The following is a 25000-nucleotide window of genomic DNA, read 5'->3' as shown; positions in this document are numbered from 1 at the left end:
TATGAGTTATCCAAATGAATACAAATGGCAAATAAGAGACTCTAATAAATCATTTCTTTGTATGAAAGGGAGCTGGAAATTTATATGTGCCCTGTCTCAGTTACATGGTTTCGATTTTAAAATTGGATGCACTGACTTAAGTATCAGGTATCAACTATATATATAAGTGTGTGTGCATGGGTCCTGAAAGCATATCGTTAATGTCTATTTCACCACTTCCCTTGCACCAAATCTATTCATGTTGAGCGTTTCCCACAACTTACCTTGTAACGCCTGTCTCTCCTTTACCTTTCTAAATTTGGCTCTTTTTTCTTCAACAACTGTAATTATATATGAACAGAATTGCACATATTCCATACCTGCTTTTGTGCTCTCAGTTATATGTTTCCTTGGAAACACTTCCCTTGTCACTCTTCTTGCATTCTCAACATCATTATCACTTTATTTTCCACCGAATACCCCTTTCGTCTGAACACTGTCTTGTATCTGCCATCGATGGCTACCCAACATTTTTTCTGTAACTTACTGTATCCACCCTTATGTACTTTTGACCTCTATCTCTGCCAGTGTGCTATCTACCTCCAGTTTTTGTGCATAGCCATGTACCACCACTTCCTCCCTGACCAGCTCCTATTTTCCTTTATCCTCCCTGCTAAACTAAGATTCACCACTGACTATGCCTCCACCCATGTTCACCATTCACTGCATTCACCTCTATCTCCATCTCTATCTATCTACCACTTTCCTTTCACATGCTGACAAATCTATACATTCAGCTATCCTCAATTCTTTGTCCCCATTCTCTCTTTATCCACCTTCTTGTTTCTTGAGGGTATGTTCTAACACCTCATCTCCACCATCCTTTTCTACTTTGCTGATGTGGTAACCATGTATCTCCTGTACAGCGAAACACCTACATCTGTTCCTTTGTCATACTTTAACCTCTGAACAACTGTCACAGATCCACCCTCCCAATTCAATATTATATCAACATTAAGTCGAGGGGACTTGTGTTGCAAGTTACCTGGTGACCTCAGTAGTCCTGGTTCCATGAAAAAAGCATTCAGTAACACTCTGTTGTAAAGTGGTTGGCATTAGGAAGGGCATTCAATTGTAGAAGATATGGCAAAACAGATGTCAGGGTTCAACACACTCTTCTGGCTTGTCAGATCCTGTAGAACTGTCCAACATGAAATACAGACATTAAATGATGATGACATACATACATACATACATACATACATACATACATACATACATACATACATACATACATACATACATACATACATACATACATACATACATGCATGCATGCATGCATAACATACATACATAAAAAATACAAAAATGGGACAAGAATGCAAAACATCTAGACAGTTAGGTGAAACAAAAAAAGGAAAACAAAATATCCAGACAAATGATACAAGGAAAACAAGGACGGATCATTTGGAGTTTTCATTCAAGTTTCAGATTATCTTTGCAATTCCGGCTGGACATACGTACATACATACATACGTACATACATACATACATACATACATACATACATATTGGGTCATCCCCTAAATAATGCATTTTTTTTAATGTTTTTATTTTTCAAAATTAAGATAAGCAAAGTTCTTTTTTAATCTAAAATATATTCTCCTTCATTTTCTACAATGCTCACTGTATGTAGCTGAGCATTATCTTGATGGAAGAACACCTTTCGTCCTGAAACCAAAGATGGTAATTTTTCTTCTAGCGCTAACTTGAATGACTGTTTGAATGACCAAATCCAAGCTTCTCTGTTAGTTCCTCAACAGTTACAATGGGATTTTGTTCTACCAGAGTTTGTAGGACATCCTTGTCAAGCTCTACAGATGTTCCAGGATGAGGCTCATCTTATAGACTGTAGTTTCCAGCTCAGAATTTCTGGAACCACTACTGACACTGTCTTGCACCTATTGTCCAATCCCCATATACTGGATTAATATTTCTTGCACTTTCAATTGCATTGTTACCGTTATTGAACTTATAAAGCAAAATATGCTGAATATGCTCCTTTGTGACTTCCATTATAGCTTTGAAAAAATAACTGTTAAAATTGAACTGCACTCTTCAAAATGTGCACCAAGAATAAGTCAGGGTAAAATTACTACCTGCTTTTATAGCAAGTTGATGCAGGTAGTTTATCCCATCCCCCTCCGACTTTTAGTTCATGCAATTGAAAAAGCCACATTATTTATGGGCTGACCAATGCATGCATACATACATACATACATACATACATACATGTATGCATGCAAATGGTACTTGTGCCAGTGGCATGTAAAAGCACCCATTATACTCTTGGATTGGTTGGCGTTAGGAAGGGCATCCAACCATAGAAAACCATGCCTAGTCAGACTGGAGTCTGGTGCAGCCTTCCAGTGTGCCAGCCTAGTCAAACTGTCCAACCCATGCTAGTATAGACAACAGACGTTAAATGATGATAATGATGATAAAAATTAAAATAATAAATGCACCCTTTTAAGGCCTAGCCAGGCCCATGGGCTTGGTTTCCCGGTTTCAATGGAGTATGTGTTCCCCAGCTGGATGGGATGCCAGTCCATTGCAGCATTACTCATTTTTGCCAGCTGAGTGGACTGGAGCAATGTGAAATGAAGTGTGTTGCTCAAGAACACAACACATCGCCCGATCCAGGAATCGAAACCACAATCTTATGATCATGATGCTGACACCCTAACCACTGAGCCACACACCTCCATGATGATAATGATAATGATGATATTCTGAATCACAACTGGCTAATGAACAGGAACGTGATGTTTTTGCAGTTTTAATAATAAAGCATATTACTCTACCTCCAGTATTTGAGTACTATTTTTTACCACTTTTTTTCACATTTATGTGCTTACTCTGGTATATATATCTCTCTCTGTATCTATATGTATTATTTAATTTCTCTGTCTGAAGAATTTCTAATAGGAAATTCCTTATATATCTATCTAACATATAAAACTTTGTAATTCTTATTAGCAAATGAAACAATATCTTGTTTTGTTATACATATATGTCTGTGTATGTACACACACACACACATGTATGTATTTACATAGGCATTATTATTATTATTAATGTATATATATATATGTATGTGTGTGTGCATGTGTGTCTGTTAGCATGTATGTATATTGGCATGATATGTTCACATGTTTAAGAAGTCCACTTTGCAATCAAGATTCTGAGAGAGGTCCTACTGCATTGCAAATACACACACACACACACACACACACACACACACACACACCACACACACACACACATACACACACACAAGCATAAATAGTTGTACGTTTTCATTCAAAGAATGAGGGAAACCAAAATTTGTAATCAAAGTACACACTGCACTAGCACATCAATTCAGAGAGGATATATTTGTTTTCATAGAAGTGAGTGGGGGAAACAAAATTACTGAGAATGCAAGTCTCATTTTTGTCTACAAAATTTTTCTTTTCTTTCTTTTTTTTTGTTTCAAAAAATTCCAAACATAAAAGTATATATAGATTCCTATGTCTAAATGTATCTCTGCAATTTCTTATCAAAAGGTCTATGATATCTTTTGATGACTAATTATCGATCGTCAATTTGTAGGAAATAATGTCTGCATTAAAAATATTTCAAACACATTATTTGATTTTTACACTTTGGGTCTGCAAAGATTATGGGTATAGTTCGTCCAGCACTAATGATTTTGTAAATAATATGAGAAAACACTGACAAACATGCACACGTTTCTATTGTGTCTAATAAGAATATTGGATTTGGTAAATACTTGGCTTGTAAGGAATGAACTATTCTGATTCATGTATGTGTTTGTTTGTTATACAAACATACATATTTATGTATCTGTATAATGTGTGAGTGAGTGTGTGTACATATGCATACATACATATACACATACATACATACATAATACATACATACATACATACATACATACATACATACATACATGCACACACATATACACATTCACATAATATATATTAACTAGCATTATCACCCGTCGTTGCCGGGTCATAGTGCTAGTGCATATATATATATGTGTATATATATGTGTACATATTACATGTACATCTATATATATACATCTACACATTAAATACAAAATACAAAGTTATATCTTGATATCGCTAGTGATAACAATACTCAAAATATATAACAGACTGGAATTGTAAGCCCGTCTCTTGCAATTTCAATCAATTGTATCTTGTCCTCCCTCTTGTATAGAAGTGTGGCTACAATCCAGCCTACCTCAACTTCTGTGGGGGGGGGGGATTTTAAATTTTCATCGGGCACGTCCTACATCCCAGATATAAAAGTAAAAATAAAATATTTCCACTTTGCAAGTTCGAGTTGAGTACTCCCTTGCACGCTCCGTTGACTCGATCCTTGCTTCTATTGTGGCGAATTTACCACCACTGGTTAGATACCTTTCATAGTCACACCAAGACACTTTTCGATGGTGCTTTCCTCCAGGTGTTCAAATCTTCTTTTTTCTCTACATTGTATACTTTATAGACAATAGTCTTTTCTTTAATTTAATTTTTTTTTATCCATCTGGACTATTCCATTTCTGCTTGCTAATTTTATTTTTAATTTATTCCCATTCATGTGAAACCACTTATTCAAGTCATTGATGCAATTTTATACCAATTGCTATTTTTACTTTTGTTATGTTACGATTATATTATACTTTAGTTTGATTTTAATTATTACTTACTACATGTAATTCAATTGTTATTATTATTTTTATTGTTAAAGTGAAAGTATCTGACATAAAATAGAAAAATGTTTTTGTTTCGCTTTTAACACGTAATACTGAAATAGTGGAGAAGATATGATATTGCTATGGGCTCGCTCTAGGCAAGAAGTTGAACATTTTTTTTGCCCATGAAACTACATGGACCCTAAGTAAGGCATGTGTAAAATTTGAATGAAATTGGTTGTGTAGTTCTCAAGTTTCAGGGAATCGTAGTGGAGAAGATATGATATTGCTGTGGGCTCGCCCTAGGCAAAAAGTTAAACATTTTTTTTGTCGATGACACTCGCTGGACCCCAAGTAAGGCATGTGTAAAATTTGAATGAAATTGGTTGTGTAGTTCTCAAGTTTTAGGGAAACACACAGACAGACAGACAGACAGACAGACACACATTCTCAGTTTTATATATATAGAGATTATATTTGTGTTTGTATGAATGTATGCTAGGTAGATGTGTGTGTATTTATGTGTGTGGTATAAAATTGTAATGATTTTTTGGACGATAACTGATGAGGAAAGGGCATGTCTATGTCATCATCATCATCATCATCATAGCTGGCATGGGTTGGATGGTTTGATAGGAGCTGGCCAGCTCTGTGTCTGCTTTAGTATGGTTTCTATGGCTGGATGCCCTTCCTAATATCAACTACTTTACAGAGTGTACTGGGTGCTTTTATGCAATACTGGCATGGATACTTTCTTGTGGTACTGATATGGGTACGTTTTTACATGGCACCAGCACCCACAAGTCTGCAAGATTAGGAGCACTCAGCTGAAGAGGGATGCAAGGGATATGCCTGTATGTAAGGACAACCACAATGTATCTTCTTAAGCACTGCAAACCACCAGCAGTCTTGATCCCCATGTCATCTCTGTGAGACCCAATATCTGAAGATCGTTTCTCACCACTTCGTCCCATGTCTTCCTGTGTCTACCCTTTCCACATGTTCCCTCCACAATTAGAGATTGGCACCTCTTGTTGAGCTTCTGTTTTAATTTTTGAAACTCACACACACACACACACACACACACCACACACACACACAGGTATATGGCTACTGAAATCCACAAGTTTTTTTCATTCCCTCTGTTTATTTTCTCTCATTCCTTTCTGTTGAAGAGCGCAGGCTCAAAATGTAAAAGAATTTTTTCATTTTTCTGAGTGTCAAACTAATACACTTGCTTGTTGTTCATGCACATGTCTTCATCTTTTGTTTTTCTATAAATTTCAACTATATATATATACATGTATATCTCAAAGCAAAAGACTTGGAAAAAATGGTATATTTTTAATTCCAAGTTACACATATTTCGTTACAGGATAATAATCATTTTTGAGTCTTTGTCTGAAGAATTATGAATAGGAGATTCTATACAGGTTTTTTTCTACACATATATCTTTGTAACTCCTAATCTATAATGAAAGATGTGGAACGTGGAATTAGAAATATACCAAATTTCCCCAGTCTTTTGTTTTGATATTCAATTACTTTGCAAATAGAATTTTAAATGCTATGTGTGTCTCATTCAAAATAAAACATCTATATACATACTTTTGATTATTCACCCTTTATACTCTCTCTGCCTCTCTTCCTGTCTGTCTGTCTGTCTCTATGTGTGTGTGTGTGTGTGTGTGTGTGTGTGTGTGTGTGTGCGTGTGTGTGTATATGTGTGTGTGTGTTAAGAAGAAGGAGGCAGTCAAAATTTTGGATAATTCTCTATTAGTGCTTTCGTTTGCCAATAAAGAAAGAGCTGGTTTCTAACCTAGATTCATGGCTCCTTCACTGGAATTTCAGCATCATCAACAGGGTATTTTTGTATGTATGTATGTATGTATGTATGTATGATAGGGCGTTTGATAGGGCATCTAGCTGTAGAAACCATGCCAAATCAGACTGGAGTCTGGTGCAGCCTTCTCCCCCATCTTGCCAGCTCTAGTCAAACCGTTCAACCCATGCCAGCATGGAAAACGGACATTAAATGAGGATTATGATGATGATGATGATGATGACGACATGTTCATATATATGCATGTGTATGTGTGTGTGTGTGTGTGTGTGTGTGTTTGTATATATACATATATGAAGAAGTCCTACTGAATGATAACATTTGGTAGCTGATACCTGGGAAGGAGCTTTGGAAAGCATGCTATAAGGTTATTACCCAGATTATATTAAATCATACATCTATATGTGTGTGTGTGTATATATATATATATATATATATATATATATGCTAGTGTTTCTCTCTCTTTTTCTGTGTATGTGTGTGTTTATATATATATATATTCACATGCAGACAATTGTAGCTCAAGTTTTTCACTGATTAGATTGTCAAAGTATTTTGCCCTATTTCTGACGCATTTCATTATGTTCCCCATGACTGCCTTTTGCTCTCTGGATGTCTGGTATGTATATAATGTTGATGGTAAGTGTGTGTGTGTGTATGTGTATGCATATGTGGGTATGTTTTTTTGTTGGCTTCCTGTGTGATGTGTGAATATGTGTGCCCATAACTGGCTTTTAATGGTTAATGTCTCTGCTAGTGTGTGTGTGTGATTTTACTACACACGCACACACACATACACACACATTTTGTTTTATTTTCTTTTAGCTGAACATCTTGTGGATTTTTATTATTATTGTTTTGCTGATTCCTTTCGCGATATTGCCATGGCCAGTTTTTGTCTAGTTCTATGTCTGTCTGTCTGCCATTCCGTCTGTTTGTCTTTGGCAGCTTGCCATTCTATCTATCTATACATATTACACACGTGCATACACTTATTCCTAAATATACATACACTCATACAAGTGAACATACTCACAGGCAGATGCACACACACACACACACACACACACACACACACCAGGCAGATGCACACACACACACACACAGCAGGCAGATGCACACACACACAGGCAGATGCACACACACACACACACAGGCAGATGCACACACATACACACACACACACACACACACATTTGCACACACACATACATAAATATTGCTACCATAATAAACTGGAAGTTGTTGACAACTGAGTGCTGACTGACACCTACATGCATTTCATTACTAATTCTCACCTCACTGGTGGCATCTCCATCTCTATACATGGCTTGCACAGTTTTTATAAGACATTTATTTACACCTTAGTGCAGCAACCACCAGACTAGAGAGTGTCTTATCTAGTCAAAAGCCTTCTCCACTTTAACAACTTTAAGGTACAATGGCCTGTTCTTAGTTAAGTATCTCTGTAGTTTTCTCAGCAAAAATAGACAATCATTGGTACCTCGTTCAAACTGATCTCAGGTAAGCTAATTTTCCTTCTAATTAGCTGTGCTACTACTCTTATACCATTCTCATAACTTGTAGTAGCTCTTTTCTGGAGCATCTTCTTTGCCCTTACAGCTGTTGATACGGTTGTGCTGGACACTGAAAATAACACCTCTGTGACTAATCAACACATGTCCTGGTCCTTTTGCTTTCCCTCTGTTCTATAATGGTCATGTTGCTTTCCCTACCTTCCTGTCCTTAATTGCTCTTTTGATTGTAAAGCTGCTGACCTCAATAACTGGTCACTCTCTAGTATCCATTTGAGATGTGCCCTCTCTCTTCCACACATTCTCCAGATGTGGTAAGTTATTTTTTGCAGTGGCATCCCCTACCTTTTCCTTCTCATTACATACATATTTTTCTGCAATAATATCTTTTTTACACTGATACACTGCTTTGAAATCTGGAAGACCTCATTCTTCTGATTCTTAAATTGGTAAAATTTTTACTTTCTTTTTCTCTCATTTCTAAGTATAACTGACATTTAGTTTCTCTTGTGGCCACTCACTATCATTTCTTACTGCCTCTTTGATTTATGTCTTTGTCTGTCTTAGGTTCCGTTCCACCAATGCATCCCTTTCCATCTTGCTGGAACATTATTCCATCCACATATCTGATCGGAGGCACCCAGCAGTTTGTTTCTTAGAAATACCTGGTTGTTTGTCTCAGTTGTCCATCTCCTCTTCTTTCTTGCTGCTGCATTCACTTCTATCCTCATTTCTACCATCTGTCATTTCCTTTCATATTCTCATGAATCTATCTACTCACCCTCAGTTCTCTGTCCCTACTTTCTCTTTATCCACATTCTTGTATCTTGGAGGTATGCCTTGACACTATATTTCCACAGTCTTTTTTCCTCTATCCTGTTGGGGCCATGTCTCTTCTCTACAACAAAATGTTCGTTCTTGTCCTCCTACCATGCTTTAGTCTTTCAACACATGCCACAAAGCCACCTCCACTATTCTGTGCTCCCACTCTGCCAAGGGGCTTTTGTCTTGCAAGCTACTTGGTGACCTCACCAGTACTGGTTCCAGAAAATTAGCATTCAGTACATTCTGTAAAGTGGTTGGCATTAGGAAGGACAATCCAGCCATAGAAACCTTGCCAAAACAAATATTGAAGACCAATACAGCCCTCTGGCTAGTCAGAGCCTTTTGAACCATCCAACTCAATGAATACATTACTGATGATGACGATAAGGAAAATGATATATGTGTGTGTGTGTTTTCTTGTTTTCACATTGCAGTCTTGTTATAAATGACTGTCACTGTCATACAAACGAAGTCCCTCATTTTTAGTCTTCACTGAAAACCTAAAGAGATATTAGCTTGCTTGGAAATAGGTAAGTGTTGGCAACAAGAAGAGCATCTGGCCATAGATTTACATCATTGACTACCAGTTGAGCCAAGCTAGCATGGAAGAGGAGACATTGAAATTATGATGAAGAGGAGGAAGTGAATGTGTGTGTTTGTGTATAATTATATGCAGATATGTGTGTGTGTACACACACATATCTGCATATAATCACACACACACACCAGATTGTGGTTTCATTTCCTGGACTGGATGATAAGTTGTGTTCTTGAGTAAAACACATTATTTCATGTTGCTTCTGTCCACTCAGTTGTCAAATAGTCCTGTGATAGACAGTGTCCCATCCAGTGGGTAAATATATATACCACAAAATCTGGGAAACTTGCCTCATGAGCCCTTGACTCATGAAGGACCTTTGATCCCTTTGATATGTAGTTATATGTATATATAATTATTTATTTGTCTGTGTGCACACATTCATGTGTGTATGTAAAGTTTGCTAGCACATATTTTATGGACACAATGTGTAAGTGGAACAAACGGTTATTACTGATGTTAGCCAAGTGCCAATAATGGAACTTTTTTCTTTTATTAGAAACCAGTTCTCTTTTGGAAACAACAGTAATAAATAAAATTGAAAGACATACATACAAACATACATACATGTCTACATGCACACACCCTATGATTAAGCCATTTGTTACCTTATTTCTGTTGAAATACACAGGGTTTTGTTTCAATTAATTTTTTAAATAATAGTTTACTAAAATAATTTTATTTTTAAACTGATTCTTGGAAAATTGGAAATTTTTGGTGGAAGCTTTTTATTTCAATTACTTTAAAACTGTAAGTCTCAAGTGAGTTGGATTTTATACAATTGTGGAAATATAAAAAAAAACAAAGTAATAGAGAATCTTAACTGTAAATTTTATAAAAGTAAGAGGAGGAGGGACAGACAGAAACAGAAGGGCAGAAAAAGGTAACTACAAACAAAATATCAAACAATCAGAATTGAGGAATACAAATGGATAGTATTTATTTAATAGTGACATGGATTTTAGAAAACAAAAATCTACAACTTCAGAAGTTAAGAATAACAAAAAAAAAGAGGGAAATGGCTTTGCAGTAGAGCACTAAACTATCAAGCTAACAAGGTATCCTTTACCTCATTTACTTGACTTGCTAGAAACAGCATTAAAATCTCTCTTAAATCATACTTTATAGTCTTAAACAGGGTGGGACACACTGAACAAAGATAGGATGGACATTCCTAGAAAGCCTTTAACTCATACCAGTCCACCAACATTATTATGTTATGGATTATTTCACTGTCTGCTCTGTGTGACTCTATCGAGCCAATTGGTGGTATTATATACATTGATGTACTTTGATTCTTATCAATGCTTTGAAGCAAGAAGTATAATTTATAATATTTATATATACATAATATGTCTGTCTGTCTGTCTGTCTGTTTGTCTGTCTGTCTGTCTGTCTGTATGTATGTATGTATGTCTGTATGTATGCCTGAGTGCATATACATATCTACTGTCCATATAGGTGGATGCTGGTGAGGGCAGGGCCTGTCAACAGTTCCATGGACTCTGCCAGCACGCCATCTCAATAATATGTCCCCATAAGCTGTCTGGTTTTTTTTTCTTAGCTTTCAGTTATACCATCTTTTTATTTGCACAAAGCCACACACACACACATACTTTTATTCTATTGGATTTAGATTTAGTGACTGGACTGTGAGTATAGCAATACAGCCTGCAAGAGTTTTAGTCAATTATATTGACCCTAGTACTTTGGTAATCATTTTATTAATCTATCTATTTGTTGAACAAGTGAGTTAACCTTCGGCATAAAGGAATGCAACACAATGTTCCAATTTAATTTATACATGTAGATAATATACTTATGCATGCACGCATGTACACACACACACACACACACATACACACATGCACACACACATGTATGTGCATAATATGAACTAAGATATGAAATTATGCCCACACATACATATACACATGCATATAGAAGGCTTCTGCATAGTTTCTTATTTCTTTACTGCCCACAAGGGGCTACACACAGAGGGGACAAACAAGGACAGACAAACGGATTAAGTCGATTATATCGACCCCAGTGCGTAACTGGTACTTATTTAATTGACCCCGGAAGGATGAAAGGTAAAGTTGACCTTAGCGGAATTTGAACTCAGAACGTAGAATTTGAACTCAGGCTTCTGCATAATTTCTGCCTATCTAATTTTATTCACAATGCATTAGTGAACCCAAAGTTGAAGAACATTTTGCCCAAAATGCTGCAGTTTGGACTCAAATTTAGAATCACATATAAAACAAATTTTTATATCACACTGCTATTATGTGTGCATGTTTTGAAAATTAATAATTTCTGATTGCTTAGAATCCAATATTTTGCATATATCTTGAAGTTGAAAATAATGAAAATCATTCAAATCAAGAGATAGTAAAAATCTTTTCTGGTCTTCCTTTCCTTTTCAAATATATAATTTTAATGTAGTCTCAGAAAATATGCACTATTTTACTTTACCCCTCAGTTATATGCGTTCAACATTGATTTAGCTTACTTACTTAAGCTCTTCACTCCATAAAGAGCATACCCCATTAACAATTTTTCTCCACTGTTTTTAAATCTGAGCTGTCTGTTCTGTTTTTTTGATTTTGTATTGTGATTGATGCTTCAGCAACTTTGCTTATTCTTGGTAAGGGTCTTAGTCTTATACAAACCCATTTTTACCTCTAGGAAGAGGTGATCCATATTAGGCTTGCGTGGGAAGCCCTTCAAGTAGCTAGTTCCCCATGGGCATAGTTTTCAGGGTCATTGAAGCATATAAACCAACACACCACAAGAACTGGACCTTGTGGTGGTTTGATTTATCTTGGTTGTGCATAATTTTGAAAAGGGAGTGAGGAGTGGGTACAATAAAATGAATTGGATACTGTTTATTACTGGTACTTGTTTCATTGATTCTGGATGAGTGAAAAGCAATGTCAACCCTGGTAGAATTTGAACTCATAATAGATTACAAATTTGTTTAGCAAAGCGGCACCCATTAATTACATTAATATTATTATATAATGTCTGCAATAGAGAAAATGAGGCTGAACTTTGTAACAAGAAGCTCTCGTGGTTTGCTAACAATTCATCTAAAAATACAGGAAAGATTTTATCACATCCCTTTAAAGCATTTTCAAAGCTTCTTTGGAAATTGTAAGCTCCCCTGAAAAACTATCCTATCTATAAGGAAGAAAGAAGCAAAACTAATGCTAATGATTTCAGGCCAATTTCTTTGACTGCTTATATTAGTAAGGTCATGGAACAAATTGTCAGAGAGAAATTGCTTATGTTCTTAGAGGGAAATTGCTTAAGTGATGCTTCTTTATTTGTAAATATTGAATCACAAAAGTCCACAGATTGTTTATTAGTAAATATAGAAAAAAGAAACCCATTAAAACCCCTGTTATTCTTCCTTCCTTCATTTACCATTTCTTTTAACCAGATTTTATTCTCCCTTCATTTCCATTTCATTAACCAGATGTTTTTTCCTTTTTCTCCCCTTAAGATGATGGCTATTTTTGAGAGCAGTTGATCTTATATCGAAGTAATTTAGAATCCTGGAGAAGAAATTGCCCAATTCCATAGAGCATATTTCATGGTCCCTGTTTTGATGTGATAATGGCTCTAGAACTGATAGTTTCTTTGTTCATGGTTGCTGCAGTTATCATCGTTAGTTTGACATTGATCCTGTTGCTATCAGCACTGTTATTGTTGCATTTTAATCGCAGATGTACTCACCACCAAATGTTCAACCTCAGTGAAAAGATACCAGAATATTTGGAGACAAAATGCCAATCCAACCCAAATTCAGCTCCAGGACTTTCTTCACACAGAGAATGTGATCAAACTGATCGCTTCTCTTGGATTGGAAGCAATATACCATGTTTCAAACTATCAGGGAAACAAGTGAATGTACTCACAGAACCAACTCAATTCTTTGAGACCCTAAAAGTAAGTACTATTATATTTTATTTCTTTTAATTTTTTTCTTCAGGAATTTTTGGTCAGTTTTGTTTTATTTTGCTTTCAGGGGCTCAAAAATATATGGAGTAGAGAATGCTTCACACATAAGAACATTTCTCTTAATGTTAGCATCATAACTAAACACACTCAGCATTTTTGTTGCAACAGTTAATGATAAGAAAACCATCCAATTAAAAAAAAAAGAAAACAATTAAGACATAAATGGGCAATGTAAAGGATATTGTCTGGACTGATGGCCTTGTTAATTTGAAGTGATTGGAATAGCAGAAAAGAATAGAATTAAATGCATGTCTTTAACATTCTATGATATAAGTTCAGATCCTAGTAGGACTGTTTCATCCCTTCATCTCTAACTGTATAACCTTCCACAACATGTGTGACATTGTACCAATATAATGATTATTCCCCTTCATAGAACACTACAAATGATTAGGCCAGTGCATGTCTCTAATTTTATAGTGCTAAATGGTTGAGAGTTAAATTTTTCCTTGAATAGTACAAATCTTTTACAGGTAACATTTCTTCTGTTTTACAATGTTGTTGCTGTTTCCAGTGTGAATGAGACTGCTTTGTGGTATCTAGTTACAGTTAGGTGGGCATGACTGTTCAGAATTAAGTGGCTTGGTCATACATGTCTGACAGGAAAGTTTTGTTTATATAATCAACACCAGTACTTGATTGATGTTTATCTTATTGATTTCTGGGATTTGAAATGTAAAAATTATCCCATCAGAATTTGAATTCAGAGCATAAAGAGACATAACACAATCAAATAAAAGATATTTTGTCTGGCATTCTACAGCTTATACTATCCACCTCTTATACCTTCTTCAATGAAAGTAAGAATAATTCATTTAATGTACAGTAGAAAAATTTCTACCAGTAGGGAGCCAAGAACAAAAGGAATTTGTGACAGTTATACTTGTTATGTTGCCAGTGTAGTGTCACTTATAATAGGGAGGTGTCTGACGAGCTAAGAGAACAATTCTATTCTTGATATCATAGAGATACATACCATAGTCATGTACTTATCAAAGTATTATTAATAATGCACTATTAACTAGAGCTAACCCATATAACAGAGTGAGTTTGTGACTTGGTTTTAATACCTAGTTGGAAGCATTCCTCTTCATTTCAACAGTGCATGTCTTTGGGAAATGCATGAGCACCACACATTCTCATATCTTATGAATTTGTTGTTTAAAACCCTCTTAATGTCAACTTAGCATTTCATCCTTTCAAGGCCAATAAAATAAGTCCTAGTCAAAAACTGGGGTTGATATAATCAACTATTCCCTTCCCCCAGTTTAATTTAATTTGTTTGTAACATATTTCATCTATAGAATATAGGGACAGTTTTTGGAATTGTATTATTGAAACATGAAATATATGAGTATCCAGCTTTTGAAAGTTTCAATCCATCTTCTCCTACTTTCGTTCATTGATATAAAAGATGTCTATGTTGGCCTGTTGAGTCTGTTGCAGGAGTTAATGAAAATAATTCTTACTGTATTTGGCATGTTTCATGTAAGGACTTTGTGGATTTTACATGTTACAGAATTGTGTGTCTCAAATATGCCTAGTTCTTTGTTAGGATCATTAGAATTAAATTTTGCTTTTAACCACAATGAAATGAGAGCATTTGGTAATCCTTTTTCCAGTCATTCAAAACTATGCACATACACTTGTGTAGTGTAGCATCAAAAATTTTATTATTTGATGAGACTGATGAACATTGTAAGTTTCCCTTAAATACTCTTGCAAAGAACTCATGGTGGTCTTTAGCTGTCTGACTTGCGAATCATTCATCTTTAATCTCTCTCATTCTATGCAAGGTTGTAGGCGAAAGTTATGAATGAATTAGGTCATCCAAAATATCTAATTTATATTATTATGAGGAGGTACCCCCCAAAAACTGGAATTTTGCAATATTATTTTATTCACTTTGTTTTACATGTTTACATTTTTGTCACTTTCAAAGTATTTTCCATTTGAAGCAATGTCCAGGCACATTTTCCTTTATTTGAAGCAGTGCTGGAACTCTTGTGAAGTGTTGCCATTTAAAGCCTCTGTCATTTTTCTTTACTTCTTCCACATCTGAAAATTCTGTAACACCAGCTTTTGTCACCAATGATAACCTTTGAAAAAAGGTCTGGATCAACTTCCAATTGCTCTTTCAGTTCACAACACGCATTCAGTTATGACTGCTTTTGATCTTCCATGAGCAAGCAAAGCTCAAATTTTTTTCATTCACAATTCTGCACTCAAAATGCATTGGAAGGAGCTCCTGGACACACCAGTCATATCAACAAGTTTGTCAGTTGTTCAGTGATGGTCTTCCAAGATCCATTCATGAATTTTCATGATGTTTTTTTCATTAATTTGGAAAGTTAATGGCTGCCCTGAGTAACATTGGTCTTCAAGTGACAAGTGACCATTTGTAAAGTGTGCAAAACACTCATAAACTTGTGTTTTGCTCATGATGACGTCCATGTAAGCTTTTTGAAGTATGATAGCTGTGTCAGCCACTGTTTTCATCAGTAGAAAACAGGTTTTCACAGAAGCATACTGTTCCTTCATTTCAGCCATTGCAAAAATCGACAAACAGAAGCACTGCAAAACAAAGATGCACTTCTTGACAGTAGGTCTACACTTGATGCTGCTGGTTGGCAGATTGATACCTGAGGGTTGCATCAAGTGGCTTCTAGTGACAAATCCTGAACTATAATGGGCTTGTCCCACAGAGAACATTTCCAATTACTTTTGGGTACCCCCTTGTATGTCCCAAATTTTCACATGCATATATTGTAGACTCCCTGTGTAACTGGATGATAGGGTGCATAACTATTCAAGGCCTCCTCAGTATGCTTCAGGTGTATGAATCAATTCTCAGCTCCTTTCAGTGGATTCTAATGTAATTTAAACTTTTGGACCCCTCTTTTGCTAACAAATTAATGGCATATGGCTGAAATATTGACAGCAGTATAATGCTTTAAACTGGGTTTGGTTGATTGTGAAGTATCTTTGTTTAAAGACACCAGATGTTTACATCCTTTATCATTTTATAAGGGCATTCTGCAGTTGGCTAAAATTTTGTCTGTCTTTATATATACACTCACACACGCACACACATACACACACAAACACACACACACACATGCACACACATATACATAAGTGTAAGTCATAATTTAATTGTGCTCTACAGCTACTTTACTGGAATAAAACATAATTATATAATTAAAATAATTTGATTAATTTAAAAGTGATGTGTTATCCATATCTTCACATGAAAAGGGTGAAAAAATATGCCTAACATCACTTTTAAATTAATTAATTATGTATTTTAATTACATAATTACTTAAATAATGAGGTTTTACCCCTCTGAAGCAGCTAAAGAGCATAATTAAATTACGAAACACATGTGAAATCTACTTTACTGCTTTTTATTTTAAATATGTTGCTCTCCATGATTATTTTATCTGATTCTGTATATAAATGTTAGTTTGTTCCTGGGTTTACTGCATTGTTACAATGTATTGGAGTTTAATGATATATTGTCAATTATTTACTGTTGATATATGTTTTGATGTATATGCATCTTTCAATGCATACCTATATGCTAGCATGCATACATGCATACATACATATGTACAAACTTACATATACACATCATAAAGGCGGCGAGCTGGCAGAAACGGTAGCACGCCGGGCGAAATGCATAGCCATATTTCATCTGCCATTACGTTCTGAGTTCAAATTCCGCCGAGGTCGACTTTGCCTTTCATCCTTTCGGGGTCGATAAATTAAGTACCAGTTACACACTGAGGTCGATATAATCAATTTAATCCATTTGTCTGTCCTTGTTTGTCCCCTCTGTGTTTAGCCCCTTGTGGGTAGTAAAGAAATATATACACATCATTTACTTGTGCATTAATTGCACCTGTATATAAGTTGTACCCCAGTTTTTTCAGTTAAAAACATATATAAAATAGTGTGATTTGAGCACAAGTAAACTGTGTGTGTGTGTGTGTGAGCGCACATGTGAACATATATATATATTGTGCTTTGGGAGGGTCATTAGGCCAATAATAATGACACACACTGGTTCAATATCACTTCTTGATTGTTATTCCCCACTACCCACTGTTCTCCATAGATGTATCCCTCTACATTTCAAACACCATCTATTTCTCTCTCTCTCTCTCCTCTCTCTCTCTCTTTCTCTCTTACTCTGACTGTCTCTCTATCTTTCTCCCTAACTCCCACTCACATCCCTTCTTCCTTGTTCTACTGGGGTAGTCAAGTTTCTTCTGTATAGTAAGACAACTATCCCCATTAGACTGCAGCCATGTTGGGGCACCACCTTGAATTTCTACACACAGTTTCCATCTATCACATTCACTCTCAAGATATTGGTCCACCTGGGGTTATTGTAGAAGACACTAACCCAATGTGCCATGCAGTGGGACTGAACCCAGAACCACATAGCTGCCAAGCAGATTTCTTAGTTACACACTCATGCCTGCACTTATATTAGGAAAAAAAAAATGTTAACGTTAGGTAGGCCATTGAGAGTTTATCGTCTTTACCAGAGACACATTGCAGTGTTGTTACTAATGGAATGTGAGCCACAAACCCTAGCTTGTAGCCTGCTTCCCTATGGAATCAGTCAGCTGTGATTCTCGTCATCAGATGCAGCTCATATTGTTTAACTTATTCTGTTATTAACCAGAAGGGTGCTATTTTCCAAACACTGAATTCTCCAATGAGAAACAAATCATACTTGTGTCAGATTTAACTCAAGTGTGGGAACTGTCCATTTCTCACTACTTCCATCAAACCATCATCTATTTCTAGTCACTCTTTCTTTTATTATTTTTTTCTTCTTCTTTCCATAGACCATTGAAGCAAATAGCTATTTAATGAGCTGGAATGTTTTTCAGTTATATTCTAGAAATTCTTTGTAAATTTTTAGTGGGTCGTTGGTGGAGATGAGGTTGTAACACCTAAAATTAGACATATATGCTATATATATATATATATATATATATATTATATATATATATATATATAAATGCTATATATGCATACATATACATATATATATACATATAAATAAATATATATATATATATACACATAAATAAATATATATATATATATATACACATAAATTTAATCTTTGCTTTTCTTTTTCGTTCCTTTGCTGTATCCTTTCTGTTTTTCTTTTTCTCCTCCTCTTCCTATCTTGTCTTCCTCTCATTCTCTGTCTTTCGTTTTGGGTTCACTCTTCCTCATTCTTTCCCTGTAAGAATGAGCATATATCTCCCTATTTCACTGACTCCTCTCCCTCTCTTTTACTGTTGCTTGTTTCCTTTTCTTATATATAACCTATTTCACTTTAAGGTCACAGTTGGCTATTAAGGGGATAGGGTTGCAGTGACCTTTCAAGAGTACTCGTCTTTTTTGGGGGTGTTTTTGGGACTATACTTATTACCTGGTTAACACTGTACCTTTCATAGTGATTGTTGATGGTAAACATAGTCTTTCTAAATTTCAAAAAGAATAAAACTTTTTAACTGCTTTCAGTTATGTTCTATTTCTATTTAAAAAAAAGTTTTTATCAAAAAGTAAATGGAGTTTTTCTTTGATGTCCTTCATATGTCTCTTCCAGACAATCTCAATTGTTTCTTTTTGTGCTGCATTACAAAAGCAGATGTCATATGTGTGTGTGGTACATGTGCATGTGTGTGTGTGTGTGTGTGTAAGAGAGAGTGTGTGTGTGTGTGTGTGTGTGTAAGAGAGAGTGTGTGTGTGTGTGTGTGTGCATGTACGTGTAGTTTGTGTAATTTCCTTAGCTTTCATTTTAAATGTTTCAGGACATCAAAGGTTGCTGCAAAGAAACTTTAGCATTTTGGGACATTTTACATTTCTCAAATAAGAAAACAAACAAATAAGCAATTTGAATAGTTTCTTTTCCTTTTGTTTCTAAGAAACACCCACTCTCAGAATTCAAACTTCTATTCTCCATCCTGTACACTGTGTTGTTGGGCAAGTTATGCTACTTTACTTTCTTCACTTAACTAGACCAACAGACTGGCCAATGAGTTATTGGTTAGCATTAAGAAGGGCAGTTGAAGTCTAAAAATAGTAAAGTACTGAACCAAATACCTTATAGTCTTATTTCCATTGCATTTCATGTTGAGGTTGACTTAGTCTTTCTTGGATTGATATAATAAATGCAAAATATGTACTAGTGTTGATGTGAAGTGACTGTATCACTCCTAAAGGCAGTGAATTAGCAGTGTCAGTAGAGTGTTAAATTAAATGCATTGTGGATATTTGTTCGGGGTGTCTGTACTCTGAGTTCAAATCTCACTGAGGTCGGATTTATCTTTTATCCTTTTTGAGTTGATAAATAAAGTACCAGACCAGGGCAGTGTATTTGCAGGATTGTTAGAATATTAGACAGGATTCCTTTCAGGATCCCTTTTGGTTGTTCACATTCTGAGTTCAAAGTCACTTCTAGACCACCATTAGAGTGAAATAGTCTCTTCTGGGTGTACTAATAAAACCAAAATAGTCACCAAGTTTTGAATTTACGTCTTCATTCAATAGGAACAATCTAATAACACAAAGTCTGCCAAAGATTGAATACGTCTTCTTTGACACTGTGAAATGATCCATCAAGAGACTTCATCCTCTTTGTCATACTTCAATGATATAAAAGAAATGTGCTTACATTCTTATTCTTATTTAAATTATAGTGTAGATTTAGAATATGTAAATTTACTTCAGTTCTTCTGGTCAAAAGCATGAATATGTAAATTAGGCTACCCACTAATGTGTTGGCCTAATTCCTAATTGATATTGTTGTATGTAAGGAGATATTTTATACTGATAATAACAGTTTTTGTTGTTGTTGATGTGGTAGTGGTGATGCTGATAATGTCAATTTATGGCTTGAGGCCAATATAAGAAATCATTAAGCAGTACATTTGATAGTTCAAATAATCAGATTTTCTCAAATTAGCCTAACACGGAAACTTGGATATCTGATCTGATTTTTCATTTCCTCTTCAAAACATTGCTGTTGTTTCTATCATTAAATGTATGTCAGAAGCATGATACTGTATTGCCATAAAACGTGAGCAATGTAAACAGAACTTTGTGCAAACAGAATGAGTGAAAAGGATATCTATGCTATGATAAAGAAAGCTGCTTATTAATTAGCTATGGATATTTAACTTTCACTGAGTGTAATCAATTATTAAAATGTACACTGTCTAGAAAATTCTCATAAATTCCAAATTTAATATATATTTAACAAAATGTAGTTTCCAAGTTACCTTTATCATTGAAGATTTTAACTACATGCTTGAATCAGAAAACTAAGTTTTATTCACTGCATTGTCAGCATTGTTTTTACATCTTCTATTCAGATCTCTTTTCTACTGTTTGAATCCCTTCTAGATCCTAGTACTTATGTCTATAAGTCTGGTACTTACTTTATTGATCTCTTTTGTTGAATGGATGGGGAACAAACTCAGACATATGCACATACATATACAAATATACATGTGTGTGTGTGTAAATATAAATATGCTGGGATTCCATACAGTTTCCATCTACTAAATTCACTCAACAAGCATTGGGTGGCCTGGGGATTATCCAAATGTTGTGCAGTGGGACTGAACCCAAAACTGCATGGTTGCAAAGTAAACTTCTTACCCACACAGCGATGCCTAAAAAAGGGTTATCTTTTGACATTCAGAGTTGTTGTAACTTAGCCCCAGGTCAGGAGGTCAGCCTTGTTCCAGCAGATCTATGATTGAAGACTCTATAACTATAATCATCATTTCTTGTAGAGACGCAATGGCCCAGTGGTTAGGGCAGTGGATTCGCGGTCATAGGATCGCAGTTTCGATTCTCAGACTGGGTGTTGTGAGTGTTTATTGAGCGAAAACACCTAAAGCTCCACGAGGCTCTGGCAGGGATGGTGGTGATCCCTGCTGTACTCTTTCACCACAACTTTCTCTCACTCTTACTTCCTGTTTCTGTTGTACCTGTATTTCAAAGGGCCAGCTTTGTCACTCTCTGTGTCACGCTGAAAATCCCCGAGAACTACGTTAAGGGTACACGTGTCTGTGGAGTGCTCAGCCACTTACATGTTAATTTCACGAGCAGGCTGTTCCGTTGATCGGATCAACCGGAACCCTCGTCGTCGCAACCGACGGAGTGTTTCCATCCAATCATCATTTCTTGTTTTCAGACATAGTGTACTTAAGACTATATTATTCAATGTGCCTCTTTTCTAAGATGGAAGAGTGTAATTGGAGAAAGATTTGGCTGCTATTTTTGCAGGTTGAGCTGATACAAAGGGGCTTCCTAGTTGGCTTGTTGTTGTGAGATACTGTGATATTTATATCTTTCCTGAGGATATTAGCAATCTAAGCAAAATGATTTTGTTCTAAATTGAAAGTTGGAGCTTGGAGAAGTCTTGCTACACATATATCTCCACATCAATCCTCTTCTCCGTAAGCAATGAGAACAGTGGTGAGAATGATGATGATAATGATGATGATTGTGTGATAGTAGTAGTGGTGGTGGTAGTGATAGTGACTGTGGCAGTGGTAATGATTCCTACATTGTTTTGAAATTTGAGAGTTTCAACTGCAGCAACGATACCAAATGAAAAAAAATTTGATTCACACTTTATGGGGGGAAAAACATCAGCCAGCCAGTTTCCTTCTGGCTTCTTATGTTAAATTCATAGCTTGAAAATCCTGGAATTTGATCTTGTAAAGTGATTAGTTAGGTGCTTCACCAGAGATTCCAACTTCTGGTGTGCTAATTAGGGAAAGAAAAGTTCCGTGTCTTCATAAGAAACCAAACAATCACCAGATTTGCTGGAAAACCATAAAGAATCAGAAATAAGGTGTAAGCTTTTAAAAGATTGCGTTATCAATTCTTCATATTTTCCTTATATTATATCTATATATCTTTACCATCATCTACCAACTTCTATTTTTTTTTGTCTTAAATTACAATGTTTTCTTGTATTCTCTATTTGTTTAACTTGTACAGATCAGTGCTTATGTCCCCCTCACCACTTTACTCCAAGTGTAGCAATACACAGCTATCTAATCTTATAACGTATTCATAAAAACACCTTTTGCAAATACATCTGTTCATGGCTGATTTTGTGTGTGTGTGAGTATATATATATATATATGTATGTATGTATGTATGTATATATACATAAATATGTATATGTATACATAAGTGAGCTTGGAGGGATATATTATCTGGGCGGATACGGTATTAGCTCTCTGTTAAGTTCCAGTAAACAGTTAACCACAATGATCAGTATTTAACGTCTGTGACTAATGACCAAATGGATGGATCCTGTTGAAGCTGCACTGACTGTATTGCAAAGTTGCGTTTACAATAGTGAATAGCAGAAACATGTGTAGGTCATTATGATATACTGTATATAACTATAAAATGAATTTTGTGGATGTTATAGTCTCCATACTTGTTATTAATATGTGTGTATATATATATATGTATGTATGTTTGCATATGTGAAAGCATTTGTATGTGTGTAAGAATATGTTCATAACTTTTATTGACTGCAATATAGAAAGCATATGAAGGTGGCGAGCTGGCAGAAGCATTAGCATTTCGGGTGAACTGCTTAGCAGTATTTTGTCTGTTTTTATGTTCTGAGTTCAAATTCCGCCAAGGTCAACTTTGCCTTTCATCCTTTTGAGGTCGATAAATTAAGTACCAGTTGCATACTGGGGTCGATCTAATCGACTGCCTCCCGCCCCAAAAAATTTGGGGCCTTGTGCCTAGAGTAGAAAAGAATATAGAAACCATGTGTCATTGTAGAGAATATTTTGTTGAGAAAAACCAGTGGAGCTGTTGTTTATATATTTCTTTCTTTAATTATTATCTTCGAGCTGCATTTGAATATAAACTATGGCAAGGAAAAAACAAATAAAAACAAAGACAATAGAAATAATTACATTGCAAATGTACATATTCACAAAAAAATGGAATTTTTTACCCTTACTCATAATTGGAATTCTTAAGCAGCCAGCACCCAGAAAAAATGAAAAAAAAATGTTGATTAGAGTAAAAAAAATTTGTGTTAATTAATTTGTCATTAAAAGAAATTTTCTACTGTATCTAAAATGGATTGTTGCTTTTCAAACTACAGTACAGTATTTTATTTTACTGCATTTGCAGTTCTTTACTTAAATTATACTTTCATTTCTGTCATTTTTATGTATTCTGATTATTTCTGAAAATTAATGATAATACTGATGATTATATATATATATATATATATAATAATAATAATAATAATATAATAATAATAATAATTTTGTTGAGAAAAACCAGTGGAGCTGTTGTTTATATATTTCTTTCTTTACTGTAATTATTATCTTCGAGCTGCATTTGAATATAAATTATGGCAAGGAAAAAACAAATAAAAACAATTAAAGACCTGATGAGTGACTATATTTAAATTGAATTGATTTTACTGCTATCAGTTTGAAAATATAGCCACGAAACACGTGTAGTCTATTTACTAATTATATACTATTTATTTATTATTTTGTACTTTATTTAGTTCTAAGTAAATGTTTTATTGTATATTTAATTTTTTTGTATATGGTATGTTTTAATTATATCATTATTGAATTGCTACATGGTGGTTCTTCTCTAGTTTATATACATATATTATATATATATATATATATATAACAATTTAATAAATAAAACATATGCATACATACATATATGTACATACCTACATCTATATGTATATATACATGCATATATGGGTACAGGACACCACAAAAAAACGTAGAACAAAACGAGAAACGAAAACATAAAAACAAAACATGGAAATGGACTTTTTTAACAATGAATATACAGAGTACAAGACATACAATACAAGGAACATTCCCCTTCTTTAGCAGCCTCTGTTTCGACTTATTGCGTGTTTCGAAGGTAAGAGCAGGACATGACTTCGTTGAAACAGTCCTTCCTGCAAAGCAAATTAAATAAAATTTGGGATTTTTTTGTGGAGGGGTAAAACAGGTGACAAGAACAGGACAGTAAAAACAAAATAAGACAGTAAAAGCAGTACAGATAAAGATAAAAACAGTACAAATAAAGAACAAAACAGTAAAAGACAGTAAAATGATAAGGGCTTTTTAAGCCTAGATGGTGGAAAAATTCATTTGTACGCATTGAGAAAATGGCTTATGAAGACAGAAGAATCCGTTGTTGACTTGTTGAAAGCAGTAGCCCTCTGGTCAGCGACAAGAGCGAGGAGGAGGAGTGAGAGAGAGAGGGAACGGTGAAAGGGAGAGGAGAAGAAACCAGAAAGGATGAAAAATAAGAGAGGGAGAGAGACAGGTAGAGAGGAAGA

General features: G+C 35.1%; 1 protein-coding gene across 5 annotated transcripts in view; it reads left to right on the top strand.

Moving 5' to 3' along the window:
• Positions 1-25000, top strand: part of LOC115214762 (CDP-diacylglycerol--glycerol-3-phosphate 3-phosphatidyltransferase, mitochondrial) — a 307311-nt gene that overhangs the window by 108922 nt on the left and 173389 nt on the right. For 2 of the 5 annotated variants that reach the window (XM_029783799.2, XM_036503260.1), the window contains exon 2: positions 13066-13511. In XM_029783799.2, coding sequence (XP_029639659.1) covers positions 13179-13511 — 333 coding nt within the window. In that variant the 5' untranslated portion in view covers positions 13066-13178. Of the gene's footprint in view, positions 1-7972; positions 8121-13065; positions 13512-25000 lie in introns of those variants that run through there. The other 3 variants (XM_029783790.2, XM_036503268.1, XM_036503272.1) reach the window with 2 other exon arrangements.

The sequence above is a fragment of the Octopus sinensis genome, linkage group LG1 (assembly GCF_006345805.1).
Source record: "Octopus sinensis linkage group LG1, ASM634580v1, whole genome shotgun sequence".
NCBI lineage: Eukaryota > Metazoa > Mollusca > Cephalopoda > Octopoda > Octopodidae > Octopus > Octopus sinensis.
This window is presented reverse-complemented; position numbering and strand designations above follow the sequence as displayed.